At 51.1% G+C, this 14317-nt stretch overlaps 1 protein-coding gene across 3 annotated transcripts in view; it reads right to left on the reverse strand.

The window, feature by feature from the left end:
- Positions 1-4619: 4619 nt before the first annotated feature.
- Positions 4620-14317, reverse strand: part of Mta3 (metastasis associated 1 family member 3) — a 170216-nt gene continuing 160518 nt past the window's right edge. For 2 of the 3 annotated variants that reach the window (XM_045137713.1, XM_045137712.1), the window contains exon 18: positions 4620-5712. In XM_045137713.1, coding sequence (XP_044993648.1) covers positions 5581-5712 — 132 coding nt within the window. In that variant the 3' untranslated portion in view covers positions 4620-5580. The remainder of the gene's footprint in view (positions 5713-14317) is intronic. The other variant, XM_045137714.1, reaches the window with a different exon arrangement.

Genomic DNA, 14317 nt, shown 5'->3' on the forward strand with positions numbered 1-14317 from the left:
AGGAAATAGGTCTGTGGGAGCCATAGTGAGTGTCCCAAGGGGAAGGGAAGCTAGAGACAGAGTGAGGAAGTAAAGCCAGCAACCTCTTCCCTCAGGGCTTCTCAGGAAGCTCAGACCTTAAACCAGGCTGTCTTCCTGGGTGTGGTCCTCAGGCCTCCATTCCCTGTGGATGGGGTCAAGGATGGGCGGGGGGGGGGGACCTAACCCCCTCACCCCAGTTCCTCTGGGGTTTCAGTCTACCTCAGGCCTCTTGCATCATACTAAAGGTGCTCAGGGCTGGAGGGAGGCATAGTGAAGTGGCGGGCAGGCTGGCAGGCAGGGGGTACAATGGGGTGCACACATATGCATCAGTTTACGTGGCATCTCTAGCCATTTCCCTCTCCTGGAAACTCACCAGTGCTTTGCCACCTTCTCCACCCTCATAGAGAGAGCCCCTCTCCACACCCCTGGCCACCATGGGCAGGAAAGGCCAAGTTGGGGTGAGCCAAACTCAATCTGAGATTGACCAATTCAAAATGAGCCACTCACGGCTGGAGGCAGGGTGGAAGCTGCTTGGTGCTGCGGCGGTTCAGGGGTTCTGCTGAGCTTACCAGAGTTTCATCCAGGGGTCTTGCTGTCCAGGGCGTCTGCCGGGCTCAGAGCAGCTCTGCTGGTGGAGGGGGACCATGTGCCATTTGCCCTTTCTTGGACTCTTCTCCAGCCAACACTTTTTTTTGGGGGGGGGATGTGGGGGGTCGTTTCGAGGTAGGGTTTCCCTCTAACCCAGGCGGACCTGGAATTCACTATGGAGTCTCAGGGTGGCCTCGAACTCACAGCGATCCTCCTACCTCTGCCTCCCAAGGGCTGGGATCAAAGGCGTGCGCCACCACACCTGGCACCAGCTAACACTTTTGCCCAGTTCTCTCTACCATGGGCTCGCTCTCTCCCAGCCCAACCTGATGTAAGGCAAATGGCTAGAAATCCATGGCCATGGCCATGTGAAGGGAGGGTGTGGGAACTGCCCCTGAGGAACCCTTGGAGAGGGAAGGTCTGGGCGAGCTCCTAACCAGCCTAGGAGCCTCCCAGCATCTCCTGTTGAGGGCGCCGACTGCTCGACTGCTCGCTGTTTTGCTGAGTTGGCCTCTAGCCCTCTCTCTACCCCGTGGGCTTCTCAAGGCCTGTCTTTACCTTTTCCAGCCAGCACGTCAGGCTGCCTCCGCACTCCCTGAAGGCAAGTAGGGCCCCTTGGCCAGTTGCTGTACCTTTCTCTGCACTTGTGGAATGGAGCTTGTCCACTGCAGGGAGGGGAGATGGAAAAAAAAAAATCTCTCCATCAGAGCCGGGCGTGGTGGCGCACGCCTTTAATCCCAGCACTCGGGAGGCAGAGGTAGGAGGATCGCCGTGAGTTCAAGGCCACCCTGAGACTCCATAGTGAATTCCAGGTCAGCCTGGGCTAGAGTGAGACCCTAAGCTCAAACAAACAAAACACAAACAAACAAATCTCTCCATCAGAGCACTGAGGAAGGAAGGAATTTTGGGGGGAGTAGAGAGAGGATGGAGAGGAAGAAGGGAGTAAAAGCTGTAATCCCCAGTTGGGAGAGAGCCCTGGCGGTGGCAAGGTGAGCTCTTAGAGACAGGCTGAGGAGAGACCCCCATTTAGAGACAGGCTGAGGAGACCCCCCCATTTGGGAAATGCAGGAACCGATTCCCTGTGAAGGTGAGGTTGATCTTCCCACCTTCCCTTTCTGTCTCCTCATGTAACCTGCCACCACCCCAAGGGACAACCCAGCCGCAGCATCCATTGCTTTCCTCCGAGGGATGAGGGAGGTGTGACGGACAGGCCAGCAGTCACAGATGCTCCTCCAACAATGTGCCGGGCTCCCCCACCACGGACCATGCTGAGCTGGAGGAAGAGAGCCCTACTGTGGCCTGAGGCTGATTCCTGGCAAAGGACTGGCCAGGACTCCAACAGAGCACAAGGTGAGATCGCAGAGAGGCTGTGAGCTGAGCGGGAATAGTGGCTGCTGCCGCTGGGCGGTAACACAGCGAAGATGCCTGTGAACGAGCAGGTTTAAAGGGCAGAGGGTGAAGCCGAGGCGCAAGGGTCCGAGGCGTCTCCAGAGAGGGCACACGCCAGAGCACCCTGAGGGCCGAAGAGCAGATCTCTGTCTTCCACTTCCACATGGATACTGAGGTGACGGGGATGCATGGGTCACCTGGGGAATGAAGAGGACCCTGAAGGGGCTGGAGGGGTAGCTTAGCAGTTAAGGTGTTTGCCTGTAAAGCCAAAGGACCTCGGTTCAATTCCCCGGGACCCATGTAAGCCAGATACAGGAGGGGGAGCATCCGTCTGGAGTTTGTTTACAGTGGCTGGGAGCCCTGGTGAGCCCTGTTGCGGTGTGCTGGGGAGGGGGTTCCCCTCTAGAGTGGGCGTGTGCAGAGCCAACCTGCTGAACCACCGTCCGAGCGCCCACACAGGCTAAAACCAGGCATGATTTCCAGGAGTTTATTTGAAACACAATACAAACTGACGGCGGGGTGGATGGCGTCTTTACTGACAGGCTACATTGGCACAGCAAGGGCGTGTGCCATCCCGGGAAGGTACTGGAGGAGAGCGGATGGGTGGGGCACACAGGACCTGGGTCAAGGCTTTCCTGAGGCAGGGTGCTAAATGGGCAAATTACCCCCCCCCCCCCGCCATCCCCAGAGGAAAACAGGGACAACTGTGAGTAATAAAGGCTTCCCGCTCCCTCCCGAAAGCTTGTCCCTTCCCAACACAGTAAGACAGAATCTACAAAAACCCCAGAGGGCTGCTCATCACCTTTTCTCACTGGGGGGCTGGGGATCAGGACTACATCAAGTAATGGGGTGTGATAGACACAGGGGCCCACTTGCCCCAGACCCACTCCTTGCCTGCCCTTCCAGGTGACTGTTGGGGGGTGACCCTAGAGACTCTGTCAGGCTAAGGAGGCCCTCACAGACATCTGGAAGGGGAGACAGAGAAGGCAGGCTCTTGTCCCCTCTCTCTGTCTCTAGCTCCCACTGACAAGCCTCGAAGGTTCCAGCTTCCGATCCCTGGTAACATGGCCTCACTGGTCCGAGCAAATCCATGCCCCCCCCCCGTTCCCCTTACCCGCTCTGTGTTCAACACTTAGGGCACGTTCTGCTTTCCTGGCTGGGCCCTGTGCCAGGGTAGAACTGGGTCCTTCACTTTTGTACATCCTGTGGAAACACCAAGGTGGTGGCCATGACCCAGGACCGAGGGGATATCTTACAGAGTTTGTTTCCTCGCCCTCCAAGGGACCTGGCACCATGGCATGTCGGTGGTGGGCTGTGCAGACAGCCTCACGTCCACTAAGCAATGGCCATATGCCTTCACATGGCTCTGTGTTTCCGCAGCCCCCCAGAGGCAACACTGTGGTCCCCCCGGGAAGAATGGCAAAGGGAAAACGTGCTCGGGAGGGCACCGACAAGGAACCAAGGCTCCTTGGCACCTGCCCTCCACTCCATGGAGTAGTTCATCAGGGTGCCTGCTTTTCCCGGGGTTGAGGTGGGGGCGTAAAAGCTTAGTCGTATCACCTTTGCTGGGAGGATGGTGTTTCCGAACCCTCCAGACACATGGGGCTCAATATGACCTGCACTTTGCCCAAAAGCTCACTCTGACTTGGCCCAGGAGGACCCTCCTGAACCTCAGCCTGCCCGGGGGCCAGTCCCTTCCACAAACCTCTTGAACCTGGTAGACAGAACGAAGCTACGCACGGTCAGAGAGGCCACGGATCTGCGCAGTGAGCTGTCACCTGGACGTGACGGAGGGCAAAGTGACACACCCACGTGCCCCATGTGCCGAGGGCAGAGCCACGGGCAGACAACTGCGCTGTTTTCTTTTTCCTTTGGAGAAGAAACTTCCCGAAGGCCAGCTGTCTACTGTGTCTTTACTGAAGGGACATTTCCCATCTCGTGAAGCACGCTTGATGCAGGCTTCCCGCCGCGGACCCCAATCCAAGGTCCACGGAGCCCCCCCACCCCTCACAGCTGTGCAGATGATGGGAAACGCTTCTCCCAGAGAAGCCAAGATGCTCTCTACCCTCAGCCACATAGCCTGCTCTGCCGACGCTAACCAGCCTCAGGAGACACAGCCTTCTGGATGTCACCACCATTTTCGGACAAGTCACTCTTCCTGGGGAAGGAGGGTCAATTCCAACTGTGGCTATCTTGTCCTGCAACAACCTGTTTTGGGGGGCGGGTACCACATCTCAGCCATTCAGCTGCATGCCAGGTCAGACTCCAATGGTCTGTCAGGGCTGCGCCCCTGAGCCCAGGTGTGCCTGTCATGGACAGTGGACAGGGGAGTGGAGAGGCAAGGTTCCGCTAATGTCTGCAGCTGTGATATGGTGAGATAGGATGGCATCGAGGGATGGCAGCCAGGGCAACAGAACAGGCAGGTCTCTGAGGCCTTGGTACAGATGCTCACAAAAACACCGGGCTGGGGCTGGAAAGATGGCTTAGCGGTTAAGGCGCTTGCCTGCAAAGCCAAAGGGCCCAGGTTCGACTCCCCAAGACCCACGTTAAGCCAGATGCACAGGGGGCACACACATCTGGAGTTCTTTTGCAGTGGCTGGAGGCCCTGGTATGCCCATTCTCTCTCTCTCTCTTTCTCCCTGCCTATTTCTATAATCTCTCTCAAATAAATAAATAAAAATAAAATATTTAAACACACACACACACACACACACACACACACACACACACACACACACTGGGCTGGTGGTCTGAGGAAACACAGAGCCAACTACATAGATTCATAGCCACAAACACGTTGTCACTCTCCGCTCCTCTCAGGCCCAACAGTTTGCTTCAAACAGGAGGATTTGTGCGCCGCTCCTGCCCCCCTGGCCCCCCTCAAACACATCTGGTACAGCCCCTCTCAGCGGGTTTGGCTGTAAGGGAACAGAGCAGTAAGCCACCGGCTTGTCACTGTGATGTCCACTGCGCTCACTGGGGCTCTCCAGGACTAAGCAGCACTGAGTACAGCCACAGCCTCCCTCCCTCCCTCTCTCTCTCTCCAGTGACAAAACAAGATGCCAACAGTGGCTCAGAGGCTGGTCAAGACTGAGTGCCATCTGTTCTGTTAGATCCTCCGGCCCTGTGGAGGGGGTGGGAGCAAATCCCACATAGGATGCGTGGAGTAAAGAGTAATTTTCCCCCAAAGGGAAAGAAAAGCAGCTTATTGAGACGCAGCCAAGCAACAGTAACGTCAGGGGCGGGGGGGTGGGGGGGGCGGTCGTATGAGCCGCAGAAACACTGGCACGTTTCTTAATCAGAACCCGCTCAGAAAGATGCCATGTCTCTCCTGTACATAATTACACAGCGTGAAACAGGGCGGGCACATGCAGGGCAGCGGGGCTCTCTGCTCTGCACTCGCAGCAGCCTCCACGGCCCCGGGCTGGCTGCCCCTGGGAGCTGGGCACAGGGAGCCAGGGGGCGTGGGGCTCCCCGCTCTCTTCAACTCTCAGGCAGGTCCGTCCTGTGACAGCAAGGTCTCTGAGAAAGAAGCGAGGCGCCACCGGTTCGTATGCGGAGAAAGACCTGGAACGTGCACTCCTACGGTTTCTTCCGTGCCCCTCCGGGCTGCCTCCTTCCCAGGCGTGGCTGCGGCCGCCAGCAGTTCAGTAGCAGGTCTTGGATTACGGGCTGGGGCAGGGATGGCTCAGTCTGATATGCAGCAGGTGAGCTCTGGAACAGGGGAAGGAACGGGGTTAAGGCTAAGTGGGTTCTGATGGTGGAGGCAAAAATGAGGGAGGATCGAGGCAGCTCTCCCACCAACACCATGACTACCAGGAGAAGGAGGTCAGGCGCCCGCTCAAATGAAGGCTTTCTATGTAGTTTAAGGTTAGACCTTAAAAGCTCACCTAGGTTAAAAAAAAAAAAAAAGTCCAAGCCGGGCGTGGTGGCGCACGCCTTTAATCCCAGCACTCGGGAGGCAGAGGTGGGAGGATTGTGAGTTCGAGGCCACCCTGAGACTCCATAGTGAATTCCAGGTCAGCCTGGGCTACAGTGAGACCCTACCTCGAAAAACCAAAAAAAAAAAAAAAAAAAAAAAGTCCAAGTAAGGGCTGGAGAGATGGCTTAGTGGTTAAGGCACTTGCCTGTGAAGCCTAAGGACTCAGGTTCGATTCTCCAGGTCCCACGTAAACCAGATGCACATGGTGGCGCATGTGTCTGGACTTCATTTGCAGTGGCTGGAGGCCCTGGTATGCCCATTCTCTCCTTCCCGCTCTCTCTGTCTTTGCCTCTTTCTCTCTCTCAAACAAATAAATAAAATATATTTTTTAAATTTTTAAAAAGAAAATATCCAAATAAGGCCAGGTGTGGTGCATGCCTTTAATCCCAGCACCTGGAAGGCAGAGGTAGGAAGATCGTTGTGAGTTTGAGGCCAACCTGGGACTACATAGTAAATTCCAGGTCAGCCTGGGCTAGAGTAAGTAAGACTCTACCTTGAATAAAAAAAGGGGGGGGGTGCTGGAGAGATGGCTCAGCGGTTAAGGCACATGCCTGCAAAGCTTAAGGACCCAGATTCGATTCTCCAGGTCCCACGTAAGCCAGATGCACATGGTGATGCACGCGTCTGGAGTCCGTTGGCAGTGGCTGGAGGCCCTGGCGTGCCCATTCTCTCTCTCCCTTTCTAACAAATAGATAAACAAAAGTAAATCCTTAAAAAACAGAAGAAAATGTAAAAGAAAATATCCAAGTAAAAGCTGGGCATGGTGGCGCATGCCTGGCACCCCAGCACTCCTGTGACTGAGGACAGTGGCCATGGGCAAGTCACCACAGCAGCCCAGGCTGGGGGCGCTGTGTCATCTACGGACCTCCGTTGATCCAGAGGAATGGAAACGCACCTGGCTGGGAGGAGGCATTCTAGATTACCTTTTGTCATAGTAATTCCTCATCATGGTGCGGGCACTCACGAACTAGGAACACAGCCTGTAGGACAGTGAGCCTCAACCCCTACAGTCTCAGGGGACTGGCACCATTAACGTGGCTCTCTGCTTCTCCCAACTGTCAACCCTGGATATCTGGAAACTTCTCATAGTAACTAGTGATCAAAGCTGGGCGCAGTGGCGTGCGCCTTTAACCCCAGCCTGGCCCAGAGTGAGACCCTACCTCCACAGACAACAGCAAAAGAAGGGGCTGGAGAGATGGTTTAGTGGTTAAGCGCTTGCTTGTGAAGCCTAAAGACCCCAGTTTTGAGGCTCCATTCCCCAGGACTCACATAAGCCAGATGCACAAGGTGGAGCACGCATCTGGAGTTCGTTTGCAGTGGCTGGAGGCCCTGGTGCACCCATTCTCTCTCTCTCTCTCCCTCTTTCTCCCACGTATATAAAAATTTTTTGTAACTTTTTTTTTCTTTATTTGAGAGAGAGGAAGAGAGAGAATGGGCATGCCAGGGCCTCTAGCCACTGCAAAGGAACTCCAGATGTGTGCACCCCCTTGTCCATCTGGCTTATGTGAGTGTTGGAGAGTGGAACTGGGATCCTTTGGCTTTGCAGGCAAATGCCTTAACCGCTAAGCATCTCTTCAGCCGCTTAAATACAACCGAGAAAAAAACAAAACGGAACAACAAAACTTCTTGAAACTTAAAGAAGATAAATGGATAATTTAGCTGTTAGAAGTAGAAGACATGAGCCATCTCTTCAGCCTCTTAAATACAATTTTTAAAAAATTCTTGAAACTTTAAAAAAGAGAAAAATGTTAATAGAACATAAATGGATAATTTAGCTGTTACAATTAGAAGACATGGAATCAAAATAGTTATACTAAATATGTTAACTAACCTATAGGAAAAGACAGCTCTAATCAGTGACAATATGGTATAATTTATTTATTTTATTCATATACTAATATCAAAAAAAGTAGACTTATTGACAGAGATAATGATCTCCCATGCACAGAGTAACAGATTTAAATATACAAAGCAGGAGTTGGAGAGATGCTCAGAGGTTAAAGGAATTTGCTTGTAAAGTCTGATGACCCAAGTTCAATTCCCCAGCACCCACGTAAGGCCAGATTCACAAAGTGGCGCATGCATCTGGAGTCCATTTGCATGAAGCCCCGATACACCCATACTTTCTCTTAATAAACAATAAAACTATTTTTAAAAATCCACAAAGCAAGCCAGGCATGGTGGTGTACTCCTTTAATCCCTGCACTCTGGAGGCAGGGGTAGGAGGATTGCCATGAGTTCGAGGCCACCCTGAGACTCCATAATGAATTCCAGGTCAGCTTGGACTAGAGTGAAACTCTACCTCAAAAAAAAAAAAAAAATTCACAAAGCAAAAATCTGACAGACTAATGGGAGACACAGACAAATTTGGTTGGAAAATGAAGCTGAAAAAGTATTCCAGAAAGTCAGATCAGGGGCTGGAGAAATGCCGTAGTCATGGTTAAGGCACTTGCCTGCAAAGCCTAAGGACCCAAGGTTTGATTCCCCAGGACCCACCTAAGCCAGATGCACAAGGTGCCACAGGTGTCTGGAATTCATTTGCAGTGGCTAGAGGCCCTGGAGCACCCATGCCCTCGCTCATAAATAAATAAATAAAATATTTTGAAAATGTCAGGTCAGTGGGAGAGGGGGCACGCACCCCTGTGGTCCTGGCACTCGAGGCTGAGGTGGGAGGGTTGCTTCAAGTACAAGGCTAGCCTAGTCTACATGGTGAGAACCGGGCTAGCCTGTTCTAGATAGTGAGAACCAGGCCTGCCAGGGTTACATAGCAAGACCCTGTCTCAAAGCAAACAAACAACAAAGAAAGTCCCCACAGCAAGGGAAGACTGGAAAGAAAGGAGTGTTGCCCCATTTTTTTTCTAGGAACATAATGTCCCAAACGCCTTAACTGAAAAGGAGATGTTCAGATATATTCTTTAGGAACGCCCACCTTGATCATGTCATCTTCTGGTGTGACGGTGTTATGCCTTGATTGCGGAGTCCCCAAATACCGCCAAGAGAGTCAGACACATAAATGCAACAGCAAGGAGCTTTATTTCCAGCTTAAGCTAGGGGCTCCAGACTTTACCAACGCAGTGGGTCCGTCTAAGAGCCCCGAATGGTGTCTGGAAGGTGCTTTTATTAGGTTTAAACAAAGAAAAGGGGGATTTTCAGTTACAGTTACATGATTGGTTGACATTTAGCAAGAGCATGTATGTTGCAAGCTGATTGGTTACATAGTAGCTGAGAAACTTTAAGCAAACTTATCTATAGTCACAAGAGCCACAGAAATGTATAACATTTACTTGGTCCTTTTTGATTGGGCATTACAAGGATTATTTTGGGTACTGAGCAGTTCGTGGGTTTTTTTTCCCAGTAACTGCAAAACGCTGTGTCAGTAATTTGGGCCCCATAGGGCAACAGAAACTTAGGCCTATTAATATAAATAAAGTCTGTCATGGCGTTGCTTTGGTTTGGGCTCTTCAGTGGTTCATCCAGACTATCAACTTGATTGGATCAAGAATCAAGGACTGCTGGGCCATGTAAAATGATCTAATATATATTCATTCTAGCCACTTGGTTTCTCTAGAGAACTTTGACTAATACATTTGATTTGTGCCTTAGTCCTACATCAAACACTTTTGTATACATTATATGTAAACAGTTAGTGGTAAAAAAAAAAATAGTTGGTTAAACCGGGCATGGTGGGCGCACGCCTTTAATCCCAGCACTCGGGGGGCAGGGGTAGGAGGATCACTGAGAGTTCGAGGCCACCCTGAGACGCCATAGTGAATTCCAGGTGAGCCTAGGCTAGAGTGAGACCCTACCTCGAAAAAACAAACAAACAAACAAACAAACAAAGTTGGTTAGCCAGGCATGATAAGTGCACGTCTTTAATCCCAGCACTTGGGAGGCAGAGGTAGGAGGATGGCCGTGAGTTCGAGGCCACCCTGAGACTACATAGTGAACTCCAGGTCAGCCTGGGCTAGAGTGAGACCCTACCTCAAAAATCCAAAACAAACAAACAAAATAGTTGGCTGATGGAAGAAAACGCATCAATTATACCTCAGATGTCTTCTGAGCTTAAAGAGTCCTTGGTCAGTAGGAAGAATAAAGAAGGAAAGAAAATAATGGGAGTTTCCAAATCAAAGAAATTGGGACAAATTTTCCATGTCCACTGGCCCAGGGACTCTACAGTTTCATTTTCTCAGAAGTTTTTCTCAGAAGTTTTTCTCAGAAGTTTCATTTTCTCAGAAGTCAGGAGGAACCTGATTCCCTTGGTTTCTTACTTCCCAGGGCATCAGTGCCTGCTCTCCAACAGCTGTTAAGACTCTTGTAGGAAAACACACACGTGGACCAGATCCTATCTCAGTCTACTTCCTAAACTTCTCCCTCATTTCAGAGCCAGCTCTGAGGTCTGCTTTCCTCCAGGACATCACTCTCACTGTGTGTCAATGAGATCAGGGAAACACTGGGAGAGGCTGGTTGAAAAGGGTTTGGGGAATGACCCCTGCAGGGTTTACTCTGTTTACAAGGACACTTAAGTGAGGAGGTCAGCACTGGCCCCCACAGTTAAAGGCTTGAGTAACAACCATGAAATTGCATCGCTCTTCTGAGAATTCCATGTTGCGGAGCGGGGTTCCAAGTGTGGACCTCTTTGGGAGCTCACACATTAGAACTATAGGATTTCCCCAAGAGTGTTCTCTGGGAGGATCGCTGTGGTATCCTTCCCGAATATTTTCATTTATTTATTTATTACAGACAGAGAGAGGGAGAGAGAATGGGCACGCCAGGGCCTCCAGCCACTGCAAATGAACTCCAGATGCATGCACCACCATGTGCATCTGGCTTACGTGGGACCTGGAGAATCGAACCTGGGTCCTTAGGTTTCACAAGCATGCGCCTTAACCACTAAGCCATCTCTCCAGCCCCGCCCCCTTACAGAATATTATAAAACACCAAGTAGCCCACTAATGCATTTGGGTTTACTTTCCTACACAATCTCTACCCCTTAGGCTTCACAGAGAAAGCATCTACTGCTCTCAATGTTTCAAAAGTCCTCAAACTCTCTCAATATACTAAGTACTCTGTGGCATTGCTTCATTTCCCACAAATTTTGGGGTCTTTGCAATGAGTCCTTACAAAATTATAATGGCGCTTTATAATGTTGTGTGCAAAGATTGAACCCAAGGCTTTGTATATATGCTAGGCAAGCTCTCCATCAGAGCTACATTCCTACTGCCCCACATAAGTTTTATTACATTATTGTTTATTATTTATTTGTTTGTTTTTGAGGTAAGGTCTCACTCTAGCTCAGGCTGACCTGGAGGGTTTTTATTTTTTTGAGCTAAATGCTCATGTATCCCAAGCTTGCCTTGACCTTGCTGAAGATGACCTTGACGCTCCTATCTTCAACTCCAGAACTTCTGGATGCTGTGATTACAGGAAGGGGCCAGGCGTGATGACGCACGCCTTTAATCCCAGCACTCGGGAGGCAGAGGTAGGAGGATCACTGTAAATTCGAGGCCAGCCTGAGACTACATAGTGAATTCCAGGTCAGCCTGAGCTAGAGTGAGACCCTACCTCAAAGAACAACAACAAAAAAAACCCCAAAACACAAACGGGACACCATGTCTCATTTTAATGTGTGTGTGTGTTTGGGGAGAGAGAGAGAGAGATAGGCACATAGAGAATGGGCACGTGAGGGCCTCCAGCCATAGCAAACCAACTCCAGATGCATGTGCCACCTTCTGCATCTAGTTTACATGGGGAATCGAACCGGTATCCTTTGGCTTTGCAGGCAATGCCTTAACCGCTAAGCCATTTCTCCAGTCCCCATGTCCCATTTTATGAAATGCTGAGGATCAAACCCAAAGCCTCATGCTTATTAGGTAGGCATTAAACCAACTGAGCTACATCTCCGGCCCAAAATAATGTTTTTAAGACATCATAGAGCTTTAGTGTGTGTGTGTGTGTGTCTGTGTGTGCATGCGTGCATGTGCATGTGCATGTGTGTGTATGTGTGTCTGTGTGTGCATGCGTGCATGTGCATGTGCATGTGTGTGTATGTGTGTGTGTGTGTGTGTGTGTGTGTGTGTGTGCATATGTGCATGTGAAGGCCACAAGATAACCTTGGGTCGACCTTGGGTCTCATTTCTTAGGTGTTAACCACTTTTTGTCTTTTTGAAGGTTTTCAAGGTAGGCTCTCAGTCTAGCCCAGGCTGACCTGGAATTCACTATGTAGTCTCAGGGTAGCCTTGAACTCATGGCAATCCTTCTACCTCTGCCTCCCGAGTGCTGGGATTAAAGGCGTGCGCCACCACACCCAGCTCACTTTTTGTTTTGAGGCAGGGTTTCTCACTGGCTTGGAATGTGCCAAGTAGGTTCAAATGGCTGGCCAGAGAGACTCATGTAACCACCTGTCTCCTGGTCTCTGTTGCTAGGGTTACAAGTGGGCCACCATGCCCCGCTTTTTGACATGGATTCCAAGGCAGGCAATTTACCAAGTGAACTATCTTCCCAGCCCCTTAACATCACAGATTGAAAAATTATATATATTTACCCAAGTTATGACACTATACCCGAGATGAGGAGACTAATTGTGAGCCCAAGGAAAGTTGATCATTCCATAAGCAATGTTTCAGAACATTAAAAAAAAATTGGCCTTTTGAAATGGCATGAAATTGTTGACAGAAGGCAGCCTGGGCCCAAGCGTGCCTGGAGTGCCATCAGCTGTCCCTGGCAATCTATTTTTATTGGAATTTGTGAAGACAGCAGATGTATTCCCAGAGCTTGCTCACTGGCAAAATGGCTCTCACCAGCACCCACTCCCCAAGACTGGGGCGCCAGCAGCTGAGCTTGTTCATCACTAATTTCAGAAACAAGTCACCCGGAGGACAATCTTCACACCCCATCACAGTATTGTACCTACAGCAGCATCAGCAGTGTGTACACTGTTCACACTCCAGATCACAGTATCGTGCTCACAGAAGCTCTGCAGTGGATGTCCTCTTCACACCCCATCAAAGTATTGTCCTCACAGAAGCTCTGCAGTGGATGCCCTCTTCACACCCCATCACAGTGCTGTCCTCACAGAGGCTCTGCAGTGGATGCCCTCTTCACACCCCATCACAGTGCTGTCCTCACAGAGACTCTGCAGTGGATGCCCTCTTCACACCCCATCACAGTGCTGTCCTCACAGAGGCTCTGCAGTGGATGCCCTCTTCACACCCCATCACAGTGCTGTCCTCACAGAGGCTCTGCAGTGGATGCCCTCTTCACACCCCATCACAGTGCTGTCCTCACAGAGGCTCCGCAGTGGATGCCCTCTTCACACCCCATCACAGTGCTGTCCTCACAGAGGCTCCGCAGTGGATGCCCTCTTCACACCCCATCACAGTGCTGTCCTCACAGAGGCTCCGCAGTGGATGCCCTCTTCACACCCCATCACAGTGCTGTCCTCACAGAGGCTCCGCAGTGGATGCCCTCTTCACACCCCATCACAGTGCTGTCCTCACAGAGGCTCCGCAATGGATGCCCTCTTCACACCCCATCACAGTGCTGTCCTCACAGAGGCTCCGCAGTGGATGCCCTCTTCACACCCCATCACAGTGCTGTCCTCACAGAGGCTTTGCAGAGCAGCCCTCTTCATAGCTCTCCATGTGAGAAATGATTATAACTCAATACAGAAGATAAAGAGCAAAAAATCTACAGTGTACTCATAAGCCCCAGGAGAAATAAGCCAGAAGAGCGGATTTAAGAGGGGTTATTATACAATTCATCACTCTTTCTGGCCCAGGCGCCCTGACTCCCTCCCATTGGAAACTTATTTCTCTTCCGGGCCTGTTGCTTTGCGACTGACATGCTGAGCCTTGATTCAGTGCCCCTGGGGGAACAACAGTGGTTCATTCGGGACAGAGTTTCAGGGTGCTGGGCTCCCCTGGTCAGAATTCCTCCATAAGCAGCATTTCCCCTCCAAGTCCCCCTGTAGTAGAGACAAGCCACAGCCCATCACGGCTGATGTAAAACCGACCAGTGCATCAAGGAAGGCTCAAGTAGCCAACAGCAGGGTCGGGGGGGGGGGGCAGCTGTGTTTTCTGCAATGGTTGGAAGAGGACGAGAGGTCTCTTCAGCCCATCTGCTCTCCCCTCGGAAGTTTCTCAGCTTCTGCCTTCCCTTGTGAGAAATACTCTGCTGCCTCAAGATCACAATGTTCCATTACTCCACGGAGGCTCTGTAATTACAGAAGCCTCTAAGAAACCGAGGGAGCTTTCTCTACAAACCCAGCGTCCTGTTTCTGTGTGCATGTCTGATGAACATGCCTCATTCAACACACATCAGAATATCAGAATCATGGAG

Source organism: Jaculus jaculus, chromosome 18 (assembly GCF_020740685.1).
Source record: "Jaculus jaculus isolate mJacJac1 chromosome 18, mJacJac1.mat.Y.cur, whole genome shotgun sequence".
In the NCBI taxonomy this organism is placed as follows: Eukaryota; Metazoa; Chordata; class Mammalia; order Rodentia; family Dipodidae; genus Jaculus; species Jaculus jaculus.